Source organism: Paralichthys olivaceus, chromosome 4 (assembly GCF_024713975.1).
Source record: "Paralichthys olivaceus isolate ysfri-2021 chromosome 4, ASM2471397v2, whole genome shotgun sequence".
Taxonomy (NCBI): Eukaryota; Metazoa; Chordata; class Actinopteri; order Pleuronectiformes; family Paralichthyidae; genus Paralichthys; species Paralichthys olivaceus.
The window spans coordinates 21,065,186-21,087,388 of record NC_091096.1 but is presented as its reverse complement, the minus strand read 5'-3'; the positions used below and the strand labels follow the sequence as shown (position 1 = coordinate 21,087,388).

Sequence of the window (22,203 nt, the reverse complement as noted above, 5' to 3'; positions counted from 1 at the left end):
AAATATTACAAAGAAGCCGCTGGAGACTGTGTCACGTTTCACCCACAGCTGACGGCAGGGTCACACAGAGTAGGAAGCCAGCTGCACTGCATCAAAATCTATTGAAAGTTCTTGTTTGGGAAATCGGTAGCTCTGTCTCTTCTGATTTCTCTCTGTATATCGTTGAACATGGCTGTGAAACATCAAATCAGGAATAAAATCATTGCTATTTGATTATTGAAACCAAAAGTAGACCTTTGTCGTATTTAGCGTCTCTATTTTGTGAAGTCTTAGAGAAACATCTGGCTGCAATTATTCATTTAATTGGCCTAAGTTAATTGGATCCAGTGGGGTAATTACTTTTTCATTCCTTAGTGCTGCAATTGACTTTTTCCCTCCACCAAACATCACCAATACATAACCCATTTAAACTCTATTACTACCACTGATGCGACGATGTTACTCCTGCAGCATTATAGCTTATCTCGTGTTGAAAAGCACGGTTACATAATTCAATGTGGTCAGCCAAAGTTTTTTAGCTTCATCATCACACGCATCTGTCTTGAGGCGCTGAGTCTGTGCTTCAGTGTTTATGTTGCCAGGAAGAGGCAACGTTCAAAAAGAGCTGCACAAAGTTTGCAGACAAGCAAGGTAGGTCACTTGTCAAGAGAGGAGAAAGGATGGGGTGAACGGCGCTGAGTATGTGCTGTGTCTGTCTTTTTTATCTGCACAGCCAGTGCAAATAATGGTACTTGAAAGGCTCCCCGACAACAGCTTACAATTTAAACAAGACTGTTTGAGGTTACGTCAGGTAGGACGAGTGTATAAGTGAGCAAGCATGGCTGAATGTAAGATATGTTTTAGTGTGGAACAAAAGCGATAGAGTACTTAACTAAAACACTACACAGTCTTGGACATCAGAGAAATGAGAAGTAGAACTAGAGAGTACTGCACAGTTTTATCTCATCGTAAGATTCAAGATTCAATTGAATTTTAACTATTCAACACAGTATTGTACAGCAAAAGTATAGATGTTGTACATTTATGAGACTGACTTAAGCAAAAGTTATTTTGATAAATAGAAATACAATCAAGCCAATGAATAAATTGATACTGATGCAGAGGTATGCTCAGAAGGCGAATGTTAATAGTTAACTTTTGGCATTGCTCAGTGGGGGTGTGGGAGATGATGCCCCCTGTAGTTGAGAACTGAATGTGTAAAAGACTTAGAAATAACCTCTATTGTGAACATCCTCCTAGGAAATGGGGGATGGTTAAGATGGGAGGCAGAAATGACGTTAGTATGTTTTGGTATTTTGGTGTAAAGGGGACAGCATCCTCCCTCAAGCTATAATTTTGAATCAGTAATTACCAGGAAACAGAAAGGTCACACAAGCATTCGCACTTTTGTGTCTTTACAATGTCATGACATTATTTTTGACATGACTGGTTGAAGTGGGTTCAGGTCACCCTGCTTCTCCATTAGTTTGGTAAAGACCCAGGATTTTCAATAATAACTCTCAGAGTGTTTTAATGGGTTCTAAACCTAAAAAGCACCTTTCTTGTTGTTTCCCACCTGTAGGGCTCAGTGCACCCTTTTATGAAACATAATGCAGCTCCCACTGAATTGCTTCCCGCTGCCTTGTCTCCTTTAAAGTGAAGTGGTAGATGCACATGTGCCTCTTCTGTGTGTGTGTGTGTATGTGTGTGTGTGTGTAATAGTATATGGAATATCCTTCTAGAACAAAGAATAAAATCACTCATTGGTCACTTTAGAGAAAAAAAACCAACAGCTGAGTCCTCTGTATGGATGCAATGCTTTTTGAGGGGCTTTGTCCCAGAGCACTTAGGACCTGACAGATAATAGTACTGAGAAGCAGCCCTGGGGAGACAGCAGCTAAAGTGGGGCCATTTCTTCTCGTAAAGGTGGAAAGTAAGCACTGGCTTTTGTCAAAAAAGAAAGAAAAAAAATACCCACTTGCTCTTGCCCCATCAGATTGACTTGAATTTTCGTAACTATTTTTTAAATTACTTTTTTTTTGTTTCTGCTAAAACATAGAGAATTGACACAAGCTGAGCTAATACAAAATGTGTAGCTCATAATGACACACAAAGAATTGCTGTATCCTCCACCCCTGCAGTTCCTCTCAGGGATATGAAGTATTCTTGCAGCTAATTGTTTTGGTTTTATTACTCCAAACTTTACTTTACTTTGTTGTGATGCACCCCCCCACGTCCTTCAACCTCATCTTCAGCAGCTGTTTTCAGTTAAAAAAAAGCTCTGATGAACCCACTTTACACTACATGGGGCCCCAAGATTCTGGGGATATGTCCCTAGCATCTGCTGATGGTCAATAACACCCGCTCTGGCGGTAGGCATTTATTAGTGCAGTTGAAAGGAGAAGGGATATTCTCCATCTTGTCCTATGTTCTATAATGGGTCAGCATTTAGTTTAAATGGCATGGAGGTAAAGATGTCTGATGGCTTTCATAGTCCTGCCATACAAGCCAGTAGCCAGTCAGATATACTTTAGCCTCAGTGTACCCTCAAGTTCAGCCTCTATCATAGATTACAAGGTAAAAACACTCGATGATGCTCAGGTGCACAACTGAAGTTATGTCTCTAACATCTACTGGTAGTTGGTAACTAAAATTGCCCTGAAGACAATATAAGACACATACAATCACCATCTTTTCTTACATTTTAAAATAATGCTAATATTGCTCCATTACTGCTGGATGTGTAAGTAGTTAACTGTCTGCTGAAACGTTTGTAACAAATTCCACACATTTTCAAGCAGCAGACCCTCATACGTGCCATATTTGATGTGTGTAATGCAATGTAATTTCAGACGCTTCATTCATAAACATGATGCTTAGGCTACACGGAATTACAGCATAACAATTGATTTACCAGTTAAAAGTTTCAGTTTTTGTCTGTCTGTCTGCACGAGCGATCTCTCACTCCCTCTCTGATCTCTTTTACGTGTGTTGGTATTTAATTGTGCAAGTCATTTAATTAATTTCCATGCCTGCAAGCAAGCAACGCCAGAGAGTAACCCTATATCTGCTTACAGAAAAAGACCATGAAGGAGGGTTAGTTGACCCATACAGACACTGTAGATCCCCAGCATGAATTAAACATGCATCGGTGCATCAGTTGAGCTGGGTTATGAGGCAGGGATATGCTACTTTATCACTGAGCTTCAACTTGACATCCTGAAATAGAAGCAGGAAATAGAGAGAAATCCAGTTCCAGTTGGTGCAGTGTGTTTGAATAAAAGGCAGTTCTGTCTCAATTACAGTGGCTGCATTTTGAATTAAACCGGTCTGATGGCAACGTCAGATAGTTTTCATAAATTCATCCTTCTAACCTTTCCAAATTTGTCACTCACAGTGCAGAGTCACTCTGCTCTCAAAAGAAAGTATAAAAGAATACACCATAGCAGCTGTATCTGAACCTTGTACTGTACAGGCCATTCTAAAGCAACTGAAAATCCCTCTATGTTGCACACTAACCACAGTTTCAACCAAATTGCATTTTACCTCCAGTACATGAGATGCTCAGTCTTCATAAGAGGTTAAAAGATTCTTTAAAAAAACATATTAAAGTTCGACATCACAGTGTATGAATAAACCCCTGCAATGTTCTATATTAAAGCTATATACGTTGATTGAACAGATAAATCTTAAGACTGTGCTGTGACACATGACATGCTGCAACTAATCCTTGATGTATTTTTTTATTCTGATTCAGAAAAAACTGCTTTGATTGCATCTGGGGGTTTTTTTTAGCGTTCTCTGAGGGTTGATAAATGTTTAGTGGCTGAATAATGATACTCAAAAGATGCTGTCTCTCTGCTCATACAGAACTCCAGCTATGATTGGCTGCTCCTTCGTGGTGGATCGGGAGTACTTTGGTGAGATCGGTCTGCTGGATCCGGGCATGGAGGTCTACGGAGGCGAGAACATCGAGCTGGGCATGCGGGTAAGACGACTGTTTAAATCTGTAAATGTTTATCTCCTTTATAAAACCTGAAGTAAATCTCACAGCGGTGGAATTGCTCAGAGAATTGTTGTCAGAAAAAGTTTTTTAATGAGACATTCTTTCAAAGCTGAAAGGTTCTGTGTTGCTGTTGTACACCAGGAAGGCCACACATAAAAACCCCATAATTACAAGTCCCATTTTTGAGGGAGTAACATTTAGATGAACAGTCCTGGTTGGGATGATTTGTGAAATCTCTAATCAGACTTTGGAACAGCTTATGATGAAATGTTCTTATGTTTCCCAGCTGGAGGGCAACAGCTTAACAGACAAAACCCAGGGGCGTAAACAGAAGCCATGATTAAACTTTGCAAAATTTCATAGATGGGATTTGGGGAGAGAAAAATAAAAATCTCCTCATGAAAAATCTTCTTCTGCTAACCCAAAGGCTCTAAAGCCTGTATACGGAAAATGTAAATCTCTTTTGCTGCTGCTTTGAGTTGAATTTAACGCTTCATGTGAGCGAAGGGGGTTGCTGCAGAACTGGTTAGCGTTTAAATTCAGAAAATGTTTCTCTCTAGCCGAGTGGAACCATTGTGAATCTAAACGCACTCCTTGGGCTTATTGGAATGAGAAATGCTTGAGAGATCCCACTCCTTCATTTAACGACATCCCCCACATCCATTTCAGAATCTCGAGATGGTTTCAACGACACCTCTGAAGTGTCGGCCGCCTTTGAAAAAGCCACTTGAGCGAAGGCCGGAGAAATGGATCTTAGTTTACAGATCGCTGCGGTGCTTTATTGAAGCCAGAGACATTTATTGTTGTTGATTACCATTTCACAGCCTACTATTATTCCACATGGAGTGGCTGCTTCCCCTGCACCCATAACATGGGCTTTTCTTGTGCAATCAATAATAATAATGACACTCATCATGTAGCATCTCGTGTTTTTATCTGATGCTTGTTTTGCCATTATCAAAGAGTGATAACTCAGCATTACATGTTGTGTGCCAGCCCCAAGTGGCCTCCCCCAAGGTTGCAGTGCTTTGTCATTCAGTAGAGCTGCTTATAGCTAACAAACCATGCAACTGAGTTAGATGAGGTTAGTGGGAGGAGATCAATTCAGTTGCAGCAGCTAAATAAAGTTGGAACAACTTTATTATGTGAAATAGCGTAACAGCAAACTTGTTTTGGCTCCCAATTAAACATGCTCCTCATCGACTCTTGTGAATATTTACTGTAGCTTTTTGATCCATGAAATGAAGAGAATCTTTCTGTCTGCGAACACAATGCTATGCAATTACCTCTCCTCCTGTTCTTGCTGTCTGTGTGGAAATGAAACACATGCCACAGAGAGGGGGCCATTCAACACATGTACAAGCTTGAATAGGTCCACAGTCAACAACCAGTATCAACCATTCATATAGCGCGGCCACTAATAGAATGGAGATGGGCTGCTGGTGAGTGGACGGCAATTACTCCTCAAAGGCTTCCGTGGCTCAGGCAGCTCATTGTGGTGCCGGCTGAGAAACTGCCATTTGGGATAATCTTGATTGACAAGAACATGTTTAACAATTAGCCGGGGCAGCTCACAATAGCTGAGCCTGCCCTCTACCATCTGACTGCAGGGAGCTGATGAAAGGCTGGGATCATACAGAAAGGTTATGGCATATTTATAATTTACTGAGAGATGAGGCTTCTATAGCGTTCTCTGGTAAGAAAGGCTGCTGGGATGTGCAGGGCTGATTATTCGGTGCAGACTGCACCGTGGTGTTGTTTCCTAGAGGAAAGGATCAGAATGAAAACAGGGAAAGGGAAAATAAATCATAAATCTTGCTGCAGTTTCCTGTTTGTTCAGGTGTGAAATAATTTACAAGGTTGGACTTGTAAATGAAAAGAAATGAACAAATACGGGATAAAGCTGCGGAGCCAAAGACAATGGGTATGTAGAAGATGAAGATGCTCCCAGCATCATGCAGTGAAGGGTAGATGACTCATGGATTCTTGGTTTTACATCTGCATTGAGTGCAAATGTCAATACGATTGCAAGATGAAATACACCCAAGTGGATGTGTTCTAGTTCTTATTGCATCTCCGTTTACCACATGCAGGAACAGAATCATTTTTAATATCCTCACCATGGTAAATGATTGTAAATGTTATGTCTGAGCAGAACATCTGGAGTACCACATGCCACCTACTGTGTGCTAACATAGAAAAATGGTGGGAGACAGAAATGATGAATTCTGCTAGTGTCAATATGAGTTTACCTCATAATGTGTCTCCAACCCTTCCTGCTTTGCTGAGTCTTTGCTGATATAGCATCTCAGGACACCAAGACATTAGCTTTCATTCCAATGTTCCTGTGGGTACGGGTATTATACTGTGAAGACTCACTCCGCAAATATAATACTACATAAAATCTATCAGGGGTCATCCCTGCAGCTGCTGCTCTTTCCACTGAGACCTGATGTGGAGGGGAACTTAGTGTACACACAACACAATACTCTTTAAACTTGATCACTCTCTATAGATCAGGGTAAAAGTTGAATCTCTGATATCTGTGCATTGGTGTGTAATTATTTACTGGTTTGACTGATTGTACTTTTACAATATATTATACTATGTACTTTTCTTGAGGTTGTAAAGGGCTATTTTTATATGATACATATATTGTTTTCCTCTGCAGGGCGACATGCCAGAACAAAATATTGATAAATATTTTTTAAGTAAATACTCAGAAATACTGTTTCATATTTAAATTAGCTATACTATGCAACTAACAAACTCTTTCTTTCAATTCTTTGAACAGAAAACTGATAATTAATTAAACAATCTTGTGTTTTATTTCAATATGATATATTATTTTTCCAGTAGGTATACAGAAATCTACCAACTCATTTGTATGTTGCATCATGACTGTGGCAGAAATAAGACATTAATTGGACCAGATTAAAATATTCATTCTGACACGCTTTATAAATAACCAATCCACAAACTGCAGCATGTGGCCTAACCAAACTCTGCAGGTGTGTTTGTTGTACTCAACGGCCTCGGCGGCAGTAAGCCCATGAGGGAAAAACATATATCAGTCAGTCAGCACCTGAACCATTAAAACAAGCTTAACCTCACACAGTAGTCGGGGGTGTTTTTCTAACACTGTTTAAAGTTGTGATGTTTCCATTCTGAGGTGGAGGATGGCGAGAGCTTTTGAATGGGAGGTTATGATTCTTCCCTGGAAGCACATACAGAGTACAGACCTGGTAAATCACGTACTCAGAAAGGTAGAAAAGATTTTTGTGCCAATCTACAACAACAGATTTTTTATAAAGGCCTGACAACACTTTAGCCATAAAAATCCTAATAACCTACTGTTGATAATCACAGATAAAAACATGAATCATGACATTAAGTTCTGTCTGTTCCCTTTAATCCTACTTTAGTACGCACTTCACTTTGGCACAACTTTCAGTGATGTGCACTGATTCAGGTTAATAAACATTTATGTGAGCCAAAGCACGATGGTAACCTCATTTGTGCTGAAAAAAGAAAACATCTAATCTGAGTCTACATGGTGTTACCCACACAATATGTGTTCACTTAAGCTTTGGGAAATTATCCAAACTGCTTTATGAAGCCTGTCTCATTGTCATAACACTTCACTCAGTCAGTCATAGAAACTCTGTGATCTCACAGGGTGGCCAGCTTGTCTCAATGACATTTATTAAACTCACTCAGAACTCCCGTCACAAGTAATGAACCAAATAATGATTCTGTTATTTTTCTCTTTGAAGTCGTGTCTCAATAACCACCTGGGTTGGGCCGCGAGGCATCTGGTCGTGATCTCTCTGTACTGAGGAGAATTGAGCTAATTAAACTCCAGCAATACCAGCAGCGAGACAGGAGTGGGACATAATTACACTTCACGCTGTCCCTTTTGTATTCCAAGCAGAGTTATTGTAGTATAATGGCATTTTACAGCACAACAGTTCAGTATATTTACAATTTTGGGTAAAAATTTATATGTGAGGTAAAGATGTCGCATCAGGTGAAAGGGGCAGAAGCTTGCAGGTGATCTGAAAAACTAATAGGAAGTTAGTTATTGTAGTTATTGACCAACATAATCGGAAATTCGGAGCTGCAGTGGCTGTTACACATATCACAAGTCATGATGGTTACACGCTGTTTGGATTAGATGTGATTTACACGTGGATGTTGCTATTTTAAATCAAAGTCAAAGAAATCCAGTGGTAGTTATCTGTACATCCACTAAACCAGAGGAGATGATTTTTTTACCCCAAGTGTCCTCCCCTATGGTGACCTACCATTGGATAGGTAGAGTCCTGACAAATAGTGTGGAAGTATATTTGCTCCAGGGTGTAGTAGCAGAGGCTGCACCTCCTGAGAAGACATAGAACCTTTGGTGTGTACCGTGAAGTGCAGCTTCTATTCTATCATGCAGTGGTAGCCTCCTGTGCTATGGTATTGTTAACTTGACTGTACAGTCAAAGGTTCAGATCCACGTACTTACACACACAACCATGAGAATCATGGGAGTTTGTCAACATCCAAACCTTCACGCTATTTTCCAGACTATCAGACAATCAGAGACGGCCCAAAAAATCTTGTCAGACACCACCCAGGACAAAACAACCTTTGTTTAGTTGTTTCGGTTGCGTTTTTACACTAAAGACATTGAGATGTCCAGGGCAACTTTTCCACATTTACATCTCCAAATCCATTGCAAATCACTAGTACTACTCTGTCATTTGGTAACAAAGGACATTTATTAATGGTCCAAGACTGTAGATAATGTTTTAACTGTAACAACGTTTTGACAATAAAACCGAGTCTGCTGCTAACGTCATCCACTACTCACCAATGTGAAGGTTTTTTCCAGATGGTAACTTTGCTTCATGAAAAAAAAAAAAAGCCTCATCTCAGAGATGAGTCAGTGAGCATTATTTCAGGAAGCACAATAACAGGTGCTGCTTCAAAGCAGCTGGTAGAAAGAGTCTGATGTTTCTTTAGATGTTTCCCAGTTTGTTCTGGGAACATCTGCCCCACTGATACAACCATGGACACTTTTAAAACAACCACACAAGCCATCTGGATTTGTAAATACTGTTAGAATATGTCTTTGGAAGGATTCTAATACAGCTTTTATAATAGATTTCTGCAATATGAGAAATAAGAAAAAGATTTTGTGCTGAAATAACAATGTTCCTTCAAGTTAAATAAAAGTTCAAGTGTACTCTCTGAAACTGTGGTCTGTAATTTTGGGAAATATTCACTTTCATTCAAAGGTGTTTTTTGTTTTTTTGATGACCTGTGCGTTATGACAGTGACTCAGCAGCAGGGAAATGCAGAGCTGTGCATGCCTTAAAATAATTACTGAGTTTTCTTTCAAAGATAAATATCTCTTAACCAAGAAAAAAAAGATTTAATAATGGTGATCTGGCTGCGTACCTCTAATAATTGTTTTCATACCACCACGTGTGTACATATGTGACGACCACGAGGTTGTTAGATTCTTCAGATGCAGCTTTGTGAAAGGAAGCAGAATCATGACAGTAAAGCAGGGCTCCACTCTGTCTCTTAAATAGGATCATAGGGTAATATTTCGGGGGAGGGGTTGTCTAATGTATTCACCATACAGGAGCATTCAGATCATGTTGTCCAGTTTTACAGACATTCAACCAATCAGGACACGCGACCGAACCTCAGAACCTCCTGTCCGCAGCCCTTCCACTGTGAGAGCAGTCACCTTGAAAAGGGCAGGGACGTCATTATGTGGCAGCATTAATCCCCAACCATCTGTAGACACCAGCTATTCTGGCAGCTCGAAATCAGCAGCATGCCCATGTCCATCAAGCAGCAAATGACAGTAGGTGCTCACCATATGCGAGTCCTCTCCTACAAACTGAGTCATTCCAAAGATGACAACTAATCTTAGGCCTCAGAGGAACTATGATATTACACTTTTTAGCAAATGGAAACAGATTAGCATAGAGAATTGTTGGATGAATGCCACAGTAAAGAATGCTGTAGCAGTCCAATGAGCAGGCATCATTCACATAACCACAATACAACAATAGCATGTTATAGATTATGTTATATTATATTATTGACTTTTGCATAAACTAACACTGTGGAAATCTCATCTTGTAGAGAGCTGTAGTCCTGCAGGGGTCAATTTATGCAGCTGCACCTGAAAAACTGACCTGTTACCTGCAATTGTCTCCAAGTCAAATCCAGACTCACCCGGACTTTTAACAAACGACCTGTGACCTGACCCCTCACTCACATCTAATAGGTTATGTCCTCCATGTCGTCTCGTTTCGGTGATTGAGTTGTGTTCAAGGAAAAGTATCTACATTTTTGCAGCAGCTCTGCTCCTGCAACCATCAGTGTGTTTCCTCAGCAATCGTGCACCTAGCTTGCAGCTTTGTACAAGCAGCACAGTTACTGAGAATGTATTTACCACTGGCTACGTTTGTCTTCATGTGATCAAATCTGATGTTCTAGCAAGCTCGCTGACGGTAATGACATTTATCTGAGCGGAAGTGAAGGGGTCAAATGTCTTTCACAAAAAATATATTCTTGCTGCCTCATATGAGCTGACATTTAATATACTGCACATTTGAATTTCTGATTTCTCCAGAAAGAAAGATACTTTGGTGCACACCAGTACAGGCAAGTTAATATAAGAATGTTTCTAGAACCCAGGAGTCTAAAATGTAGAAAGCTGAGTCTGGGCTTAATGTAAATGTGATTTAAAAAAAAAATCAAATTAAGAAAACACAAATTAATAGCTGCTGGGCAAAGACTTATTCCAGTTTAGTCTTGGGGGAGGATTCTTTGGCAATTAAGGTCCTGACTAGGTCCAGAGCTTGATTGATCCCAGTCTTTCTTTTCTCTAAACTGTACTTGCTCTGCCTTAACTACAGCTCCAATCTGTTTGCTCTATCCATCCCCAGTGCAGGACTTATTCATCCTCTCATGACACTGTCAAGCTCCAACATGGGAGGAACCCTCTGCTCTCATCACTGGAGAAGGCGTAAGGGTTACAGTGGCATTGGATATTGATTGGGCATTTGTCTTTTTCAATGCCTGCATTATTTAGCAGCTGAATCAATCCGTTGGGGCTTAATGGACTCAGGTTTAGTTACTCCATAGTTCATTACTATATATTCCGGCCTGCATCCGTCTCGGGGAGGAGAGACAAGCGAGAACAGATGCAGCTGTAAAAGTTCCTGTGTACAAGACTCAGGTTTTGTTCCAGACGAATTACTGCAGCGACTGAAGGACTTACAGCTGACATATGGTGCGGTGGAGCAGCTCTCCATATGCTGCGTGTTGTTGTGGAATTGGTATTCAATCAGCTGACATTATAAAACATGTTAATGGTTTTGCATTTATGCATCGGAGCATCCTAGTCATATATAATTCAAGACTTACCGTGTCTTGTTGTTAGCTCAGGTCCTGTTAATACAGGCTATCTCTGTAATTTACACCTCGACAGATGCACTTTTGGAAAGCGTGCTTTATATATACATCATTTAACGACGACATGTTACGTAGAAGATGCCACAACTCCCACAGCATCCATATATCCAAGAGAGATGCTGTTTTAGTGTTGAGGGGCAGAGGGATTGGTAATTAGACAGACCTTGTCAACTTGCCTATTATCCATGTGAATCATAAACTTCATTATAAACCTCTTTCAAAAGTGACTTCAGATACTCCCACCTTATTGGAGCACATTTTGACAAGGTAATTAAGAGTATTTCAGATGCACTGCACATTTCACATCCTTCTGCTATTCAACACAAATGGATTTTATGGATAAGTATCAAAAGCTCTGTCTGTGGGCAGAGTCGTCACCAGGAAATACAGTAACAAGCACACATCACACATCAGCCTCCTCCCATCCATTGTGTGACAGTAGTTAATCTGTTCAAGTAATTGCATCTGCCTCGCGTCTCGCACTCTGTGGCTGAAAACTTGAAATGATCTGACAAGGCCAGAGTGTTTGAAGAGTACTAGCACGCACTGACTCGGCCGCACCAGCAAATCAGCAGGCATATCAAAGGCGAAGGGCAGCAACTTCATGGAATTAGCTTTTGACAGCCGAGCTTAAAAGGGCCTCTGCATCTATCTATCTCTCCATCAACGTCCTCCATTTTATGGTTGTAGTTGGAGGAGAGGCAGGAAAAGAAGGCGTGAAATGAAGTGATGGGCCACGGGGAGTGGCTCATATGCAGCTTCTCAATGGTGGAGAGTTCCCAATGCTTTGAATCATTACTAATCATCTCATAACGTTTGAGAGCAAGGGAGGGGAGGAGCGTAGTGACATTTCTGTCCGATAGAGATTTCAATCAAATGAGAAAAATGTAGCTCCTGTTTAAAAATGCAGACGTCAACATAGAGTCAGAGAGAATATGGAAGAGTTTGCAGCAAGAGTGGAAAGAAAACCCACAAATCTTGAAAAATATGCTTATAAACCTTTTTCTCAGTGGAGTTGTATCGTATTGTATTTCTGGACTTATGAAATGGATACATAATATATGATTCACCAAAGAGGTATTGGAAAGTGGATTACATCCCAGCTGTTACAAAGGCTAACACAGGCTCATCCAGTCAAGTGCATTGAATAAGAGTTGAGGGTCATGCTCTGTGTCTCCTAACACAATGACTCAGTGACCCAGGTTGTATGTTCCTCCAACACACGCTTCAGCTCCTACATAGATGTTATGGCGTTGATGCTCTGTCCCAATTAGCTGACTAGTTAGTAAAACATGTGAATTTATTATTTATGTCAATTAAAGGCCACTGTAAACTGTGGCAGAAACCTCTCAATGTGGAATTTCCTCCTGTGCTGATGGAGGTCGATTAGCATGAAATTCCTTAATACACATTCACTCTTCACCAGTGTGGAGTGGAAGCTCCACCTCAGGAGAGGGTGTGAGATCCTCTTAAAATTCATGAGAACAAAACTAACAAACTGCATCTGAATTACTGTTGGAAATTGTCTGATGTCGCAGTGGTATAGTGGAGAGAATTGTGTGAGTGTTTGTCCTACTCATTATAACATTGCCTCTGTATTTCTCTGATGATACACTCACCCCCAACAGCTTGAAAAAATGACTTGCTACCAAGTGATATTCACAGCTTTCAGATCTGGAAATTAGTGTTGGTGTGAATAAACATTACATAGTGACACCAGAGATGAATCTAAATAAGGAAAAATGGGCTGTGTCCATGCTTGCTTTAATATATGCTGCCTTCTCTTTGTTTAATAACAGTTTTGTCAATGCAGGACCATTCAACACATCACAGAGACTTCACACTGTGTTTTGTGTGCCCCTTAAAATCACATTTTTTTTACATTCTTCACGTCTTTCTACCCATAACAGTAAAAAAAAAGAATAAAAGAAGGCATAAATATGTGGGGTGGTTTGCCTGCACCCTTAATCAGCATTGCCTTGCATTTCTTTGAAATGGGTGCAACTTTCTGGGACAGTATCCTGCAGAAACACATCCCTTGGGTATAGAAATTGCAGAGCAGAGAACATTTCAATTAAAAACATGGACGTATGCAAATCCCCTGATGAAACTAAGCTCACTAGACTCATTATCTCAGGAGGATACAGGGAGTGTGTGGATGGCTCCCTTCCAAGTTAACTGTGAACACTTCAGTGTGTGGTCATGTCAGGTCACTCTGAATACATTTGAACATAAAGCGATCAGTCTGTTTATGCTATTAAGTATCAAATTACCATGTAAAATGTGAAATGGGTCACTGAAATCTGAAGTGTCTAACATTTTAGCATCTTTCAGCTCATTGTTTTGGATCACACCCTGTACTCACTAATTCAAATCACTTTTCGCCTCAAAGTTTGTGCCTCTAAACCACACAGAGATTTTCACAAACTGTTTTCCAGTAAGACTTTACATGTAAGACTGTGAGTTCTTTGGAAACAATCGCGTCATAGCTCACCTTGTGCATGACCTCTGTTGATTTGTGAAGTGATAAAGCACTAGAAACAACAACAAGGGCTATTACAATAGGTGTAATTACAACTGCGCCATATCATTAGCATTCATAGGCGCCTGCCTCCCCAGTACGGATTATTAATGTAGACTTTATTGCCACCTACTGTTCCAGCATACTTCTTTGAGCTCTTTCGGTCTTTCTTTTGTTCTTTTTGTAAAAAGGTGATGTAGAAAAAGAGATATTTTTTAAGTGGAGGGGAAAACATCTGCTCTAAAATATATCCTCAGTAGTGTAGACAAGGCCTCAGTCTCACAGCTTGAATCAGGGTCATTTTCAGATGCAACCAAAAACCTCTATTAAACCCACTGCTCACTATGTGCTCAGGACCAAACAGCAAATAAAACAGTTTGTAGCAAGTAACTATAGTGTAGATAGTTTAGCATTCTGCAGCTAAAGAGCCAGATATTTCTCTCTGGAGTCAGTGGAAAGCAAAGTGAATGTTGAACGGTCACACATGTGATGGACAGAAACATAACTTCACAGGAATTCTGATATGGCAGCTGTTTACAAACAAGTTCACCATATTAACTTAATAAGATTATAATATGTCAGGGTTGTGTTTACAGATTATTGAACTGCCACTCAAGTGGCCAGAATGTTGATGAATGCAGATTTAATGTTTTATCATGTGTCATTAGTAGAGAAGTGATGTAAGATAATGTAATTGACCTACAGAGGCAACAGCTTCCATTTCCTTTCACATTCAGGACATGCAGTCATAGTTTAGTCATAGTTCTGATGTTTGTAATGCAGGTTCATAATCAATTCTGAATGCAGCCGTTACACTTCAGGATGATCATCTGATCTGCTTTCGAAACATCTCAGCCTCTTATTGAATATTTATAAAAGAAGTCATAAGTTGAAATACTTATAGTTGCAGTATTTCTAATGTTTTTTTAAATAGAAAGAAACAGACAGCTGCATGAAATTTAAATAATCACAAGCTGATAGGAATACTAAATAAAAGTAGCTGTTGAAAGTTTGAAGTAAGCGTTGAAGTAATTATACAGTGGTAATGATCTTATTCTCCATATGGAGAGGAATAAATGAGCGGAGGAATTTAATGCATTTTTATGATGTTTTGTGAAGAAATTTCAAACAACCTGTCTGAGTGGCATTCAGTTGATGCCACTCAGTGAACTGGAGAGGCTGCAACATTTCACTTTGACGGATGAGACCTGAAATAAGATCCTTGACCTTTTGATTGAATTGTAAATAGCTGTTAAATGTTTAGTAAAGTTCAGATCAGTATATTAAACATTTTGTATTTTTAAAAAAATTGGCCACTGTGACTGGAAAAAGGATGTTACGAATGCAGTCATAAGTACAGGACATACATTTTGACCAATCAGTGTTGTCAGATGGTAAATAAATGAAGTGATGCTTCTATAGGTCTACAACAAAGACACTAGCATTGATGTCTCATGTGTCTCGTAGACCATGACTCCAAAAATATCAATTATTCGACGTGTAATTGTGAAAAAGATGAAAATGTTACCTAAAGCATTGTTTTCATACTGTGGATGCAGATGGCATCCTGGGTTAAAAGAGATGGCTCATAATGACATAGTTACAAAGAGCACAACAAATCATCACATTTTTAAATTCCAGATATGTCTCAAGAACAATATATGACGACAGAGATACACTTAAAGTAAGATGAAAAGTTTAAGGTGCAAAGAAGAGAGAATACTTGGGCACTGTTTCAGTGGCTCCTTCAGCGCACAGTAAAATAGCTGCAGATAATCTTTCTTTCAGTTATGTTAAAATTTGATCCAGACTGTAACTTCACACCTCGCCTGTTTCTGGCCGAGCTGTGAAAAGTGCGGATGAACTCTGGTTGACTCTGGACAATTGCTGTGCTCATTTTGGGAAAAACCTGGGGCTCTTGTTTGTTGCTGCAGGATCATTTTCCTCTCTGTCCAACAAATGCATCAGGCTGTCAAGCAAGATGAGGCATAATGCGAGGTCTGCATGACCTCAGCACACCATCTCTTCATTTCATCTGGGTTTTAGTAGCTCACTGACCCTTTTCCCATTTTGACCACTGATGAGAAAAAGACTAATTGAAACTATTAGTCTTTCAGTTTCACTTTTGCACTGAAAAGTTTATTTCTGAGGCCTAAAGTTTATACTATACTCAGACAAAAGTGATTTTTAGAAGTTCAAACTGCACCTCGACCAAAAATTCCAACCAACAATCTGACATGCACTTCCTGTTGCGTTGGCCAGCTGTTCAGAGGTGAAAGAGTAAGCAGGGTTTCAACTTGTCTCACAAACTCTGTTTTCATTCTTCTCACGGTATCTTTTTCCATCACTGTTTATTTGTGTGCTTTGATAAATGATAGAGACCAACTGAAGTCTCTAGTAAATGGCACAGAGTTCTGAGCGATGTCAGGGTTTTCAAAAGGCATCACTAGTTTCATTTAAAGTAGTAGACCATTATTGTCTACACAGGACTGCTCCCACTTCCATTATTTTTGCTGCATTTCCAGGAGAAAAACAACAATATTTAGAACCACAGACTGTAAATATGGACAACATGACTGCTCCCAAAAAATGATAGTGGCTGGGTGCATTATAGGTCATAAATCCCACCTTCTCCATGTTAGTTGTTGGGACATGGGCCAAATTGAAGTCAAAATACACATCCAATTAATTTTCTTCTCAAAAATCATTTCTTAGGTAGGTCTTATCAGACCACTATACACTGATTCATATTCCTGATGAGTTTGATTTTAATGAGTTATTTGATGCTTTAAAAACAGGGTGCACGGTCATGATTGACAGCTGAGACTGATTCCAGAGAGCGTGTATTGACTGGACCTTGCTAATGTGCGAGGTGGCAGCGTTCATATCCAGGATATTTTGCCTTCATTGCTGGATGGTGGGAGGAAGAAGAGACCCGTCGCCTATCTTTATTTTGAGTGTGCGCTCCGAACAACTACTGAGAATCAGGTGAGGCTGAAGTTAGACGGCAGCAGGGAGTGGTTTAGGTGTTGTCTATAACGAGGAGCACTGGACTCTACTTTAAATGTCACTGTTTAATTAACAGTTCTGACTGGTTAAATAACGTTTCAGTTACCTTAAAAGTAATTGCCTCTGTACGTGCAATCTTATTTAATTCTAATGGGGGCACATTGATGATGCCTGATTATTATTACTAAATTATTAACCAGGGTTCCAGTTGGAGAGTTTTTTCACCCCATGGTAAATAAAGAATGTTTATTTTTAATCATATGAAATTCGCAAATCTTGCATCCAAATCCTCCCTCATTGTCCCCATCATAGGCTCCGACATGCTGCGTTTTCCCTCTTCATTGATTGTATTGTGTAAAAGGCATTTATGGAAATTGTTTACTGCTGTTAATAGCTTTTATGCTTTTTATGGCTGATGTTTTCTGTGGCCCCGTGGAGGTTCTCACACAAATGGTCCAGCTGCAATTAACTAACTGCATGTACAGAGACAATTAAATTAAATTAGCAATTACATTACCACTACATCACAGTGCTCTGTGTTAAGTGCCTCCTCCTAATGATGCAGGCTGAGATTTTATGAAGGGTCAGTGCCAAATGGGCTTCACCAAAATACAGCCCTGAGTATGCGTGGGTGGGTTTTCACAAGAGATGGGCATCTTATTTGGTATTTAGATTTTATCATATTTTCATTACTCTTATATATTAAAAGGCACAACCAGTAGCTACAGCACGTCACCTCATTTTGTAGCTCTGCATCCTCTGCACTGATTTTGCTTTCAGTCATAGTCAGTAGTAGCAGGTGATTATTTGACACACAAGGAACACTGCAGGTTGTTGGTGTGAGGAGTCAGTGATTTTGTTTTTAAGGGTAAAAATCAGATGTTTGATCTGATTTACTTCATTAAAGCTTTGTCTGAATTCCTAGTTATGAAGATTCTGACTACAGGATAGAGTCAGGAACACACATACGCACACACACCACCTGTTTCTCCTTCAAAGCTTTAGCTTCTCATGTGTTGGAGAAGGTCACAAAGACAGAGCTGACTCTGCAGATGTCTTCCCACGGGTTGTTTGCTCATACATTAAAGGAAGACATCACTCTGCCATATAGTTAGTTGTTTGTGATTAGGCAGCAGATGTTAACTCAGAGAACAAAGGTTACAATGTCACCACATATTCTCTGCCCAAAACTTATTTACACTTAGTTACACATTCCCTGTGTGCAAGGGAGCTATAACATATGTGTTGGCAGTATGTTTACAGTATGGTTCAGTGTATAGTAAGAACAAATTGCACGACAAACACCTCACTGGCCTGCAAGGTTCTTTTAAAATAATGTTTTTAATGTCAGTTATTTCTTGTCTTAGCCTGGATCCTGACACCAAGTAAAATATCATCTGCAAAGAAGTATTTTCTTTATTATTATTTCATACAAACTTTTAGTCATTTTCACACTACTAGCTTAGAGCATTAGCTATTGATGACACTTCAGACCATTGGACATATGATTAATCCAACTGGGATTTTTAGGTTATATTAAATTCATCAATACAGCCCCTTTTTGTTTTTTTCTATCTTTGGAATATTTTAGGTCTGAATGTAAAATAAAATATAAAATAGAAGTTGGATCATGTAGTTTCCAGCCCTTAAATCAAAATAGTTTTTCATGATGGTGAAAAGTTATCAAGGGAATCTGAAAAAGACTTTTCAGTTATGTGGTGTTCATGCTGTATTCATGCTTGTTTCTATCTTTCAACACTGCTGTACCCTGATGTTGTTCTTGGTGCTGTCAGAGCAGAAATGCAATCTTAATAGAATATACAATCAACACATCAATTCCCTGTACCTGCCATCTCAGACGTGATGACTGCGGTTCAAGCCTGTTCTATACATGTGAGGCCCTGCAGGCTGCTGCACTCGTATTGTTGTATATAGTCGTATATAACACATACAGTTTGCATTACAGACCGTCATACAGATTCAGAGCTTAGTACAAGGAGCTGCAGGAGCTCAGTTCAGTCAGTCATGCAGTCTTTTTTTTGTCCTGTGCTGTAGCACCCACAGGAAACAGAACTGGTGAATGATATGGCAATCATTCTCTGTTGGATATCGCCCTTAATTGTTTCTTTCCGTTTACTTAGCATATGAGTTACAGCACACCATGTTGTGATAAATGATGAAAACAAAATTATCCTTATTGAGATGATTGCAGCCCCATCGACTGGTAACAGCTGGTTCAGTGGTGACAATGAAATATGTCACTGTTACACATGATCCAATAACTGTATAGCCTGATTGCGTATTTTTAACAATGTGTGGACATGCACTGATCAGCCACAAAACTAATAAAAAACCAGGTGGTTACTAGTTTTGTTGTGGCTGATGAAAAACAATGTATCTTTCTTTCATTACTGACAAAAACCTTGTTTGGCTTGTGCCACTGCATGGAGCCTGATGTGATGCAAAGAAACGGCAGCCTGTTTCACAAGCTTAGTTAGCTATTAGGTTTCTGACCTTCTGGAAATGGTGGTTTAGATATATCGATCTTCAATTTGCTTTTAGTGCCGGGCAAACTGCTAACTGCAATTACACACATACACATTTTCAATTACCGATGAGTGCTCTGTGCACATATCCACAAGCACTTAACTCACATGGAAATTAACACACACACACACACACACACACACCTATTACATTGGTATGTTCATTTCCTGGAGACTCCAACCTTAACTATAACTACAACAGTGTTTTAACACTTACGCTGATATTTAAAGCTTTCATAAGCTAACGGTTTATGAAATTCTATTTGGATTGCACTGAAATTAATGAAATGAACATATTTATCATAATTACAGAAACTACATGCTCACAGGTATAGGGAATTTTTTGTTTAAATTGTACAATAAAAAAGTCATTCGAGGCATCAGTCCCCTGTTATTTTCTTTTTCTCTGAAACCCTTTACTATTTCGTCTATGTCAGTGATGGAGTAGTTGACCAGGGCCTGACCTGAACTTAAATACCTCCGCTGACTGCCTGACCCCTCATCTTCTCTGCTCATGATCCACAGTGACCCTGGCCTAAAGAAAATCCATAACTACTCTGAAGTAGGCTTAACCGGCTCTACTGTTCCTCATGACTCATTCTGCTTTTTGACAATAGGTGCTATAGTTGTGGCATTTGCATGGGTTTGTGCACATTACCAAAAGTAATTATTTTGTCATTGTTGGTTGTGTGTTTGTGTGGGTGTGTTGGGGGGGGGGGGGGGTGACAGATTGTTTGATGGCCGCAGCAGTGATGTCATTAGTAAAGAAAATACAGTGATACACTGCTGCTGCTGCGGATAATACAGTGAGTGAGAGTAAGGACGGTAGAAAGAACGGAGCCTGAAATAAAAAAATTATCTAATTCAAAGGTGGAGGCAAAAAAAGAATCGCTTCACAGAATGTCAGAATGTGAGGGAACTTGTTGTATCGCCTGTTCGTATTTAATCATCCAAAACTGCAGGATCATTAAATTCAAAGACAGCTGCGATGTCCCCAATATATAAAATTTAACAGAATTATGTTTTTAAATGATTTTGAAAGGAAGCCAGAGTACTTGTGTTTGTACTTAGATGGTTCCATCTGCTGTTTTAATTGTTATTGATGAAGTGGATTAAAAATAATTAATAATCTGGCTTTAATTCACCACCTCACGTCTGCATCATCGCACGCATGGGTCAGAGTGAGCTGACAGGTGCGTACATTCTCCCGTCAAGTTTGTTTTTATAAATCCAAACTTGTGCAAACCGTGCATCTTTCAGGCCCCGTGTTACGTGCGTACACAACGGTTAGAAATAAGGCCACAAAACGATATAAATAGTTCTTTAATGTCTCAACAAGACTCTTAAGTAAATAATGGAAAGTTACTTGTAAACTAACTTTGTAAGAAAAGAGCTTAATTTGTTTCTATATATCAGTTGATAGTCATTATTTTTCCAATTGTCAACAAACTGAAAAACTCCAATGACTTGATTCTCCTGAGTGTTGTTTGTGTGTATGTATCTCACTCATCTGTGCTACAGAGCTGCATTACTGTCCAAAATAAACACATCAACCCAGTTTCCCTGGGCGACTGCACCATCATTATAATCAGCATGGTCACTGTGATTTATTTTCAGGCGATCCCACATACACCGTCCTCTCATTCACACTCACACCAGACCAAAATGTGTATTAATCCTTGTGGTGTGTAAATAGTCCTCAACATAGACTACTCCTAAGTGAACATTTGCCAAATATACTACCACAGCTGTTTAGTAAATTGTTTAGCTGTTTTATGGCTTTTTTTTTTTTCAAACTTCTCAGCTGATTTACATCCTCAGTCTGAACTCAGAGCAACTGAAAGTGTAATTAAGTCAGAAAATGTGGAGAAACACAATATTTGTTTTGGTAGTGGGTTTTGTTCAGTGTAACTAAAATCGAGAATATCACAGGTTGGGATTAATTTGCTGAAGCTGAACTAGTCATTGACTTCTCATGACTTTATTCTTATAATATAAATAAACTTTACGATTACTTTTATCATCTCACAAAACTTAGAAAAGCTTGAAGTTAATTTCTATTGGTTTCTTATTAACAAAGAAACAATTTATAGGAGGAAATGGGAGAAGACGTGTTTAACTTGGTCCCCAGCCTGACTGTTAGTACGCTGCCCCGCCCCGACTGACAGCAACAGAGCACTGGTCACCTGTTAATTCCATTAACAAAACACATGCCATACAAGCCTTAAGACAAGATGAACAGTTTGCGAGATATACGTTCCACATACAGACAGATGTTTGTGGATTGTGTAGATGTCATTAAATAAATATAGTCAGCTCAGAACAGGCTTCACTTCTGCTCGGGAACATACAGTAATTGAGAAAGTGCTTTTGCAGCAGCATGGTCCTTTAACACTGTGCAGGGGGCACCATTCTGAGTTCAGAGAGAAGTTACTGGATCAGAACATCTGTTAGGCATGGTGGCAATCATCATTCAGAGACCATGGGTGGTGCAGGCGCCGCAGTTTGTTCTTCTGGAAGGACTTTACCATATGCTGTGGCATTCCGAGGTGTCTGTAACTGCTGAGCCACTTTCCCACAGCATGCTACAGATTTGCTGCATGTCACTGGAGGATGTTATTTCAGAGTTTTTAAAATTCTAATCGGAGAAA

The 22,203-nt window shown here is 39.5% G+C and overlaps 1 protein-coding gene across 1 annotated transcript in view; it reads left to right on the top strand.

Annotated features, from left to right (window-relative positions):
* galnt9 (polypeptide N-acetylgalactosaminyltransferase 9) overlaps positions 1 to 22,203 on the top strand; it is a 93,002-nt gene that overhangs the window by 53,390 nt on the left and 17,409 nt on the right. The window contains exon 6 of the mRNA XM_069524181.1: positions 3,850 to 3,967. Coding sequence (XP_069380282.1) covers positions 3,850 to 3,967 — 118 coding nt within the window. The remainder of the gene's footprint in view (positions 1 to 3,849; positions 3,968 to 22,203) is intronic.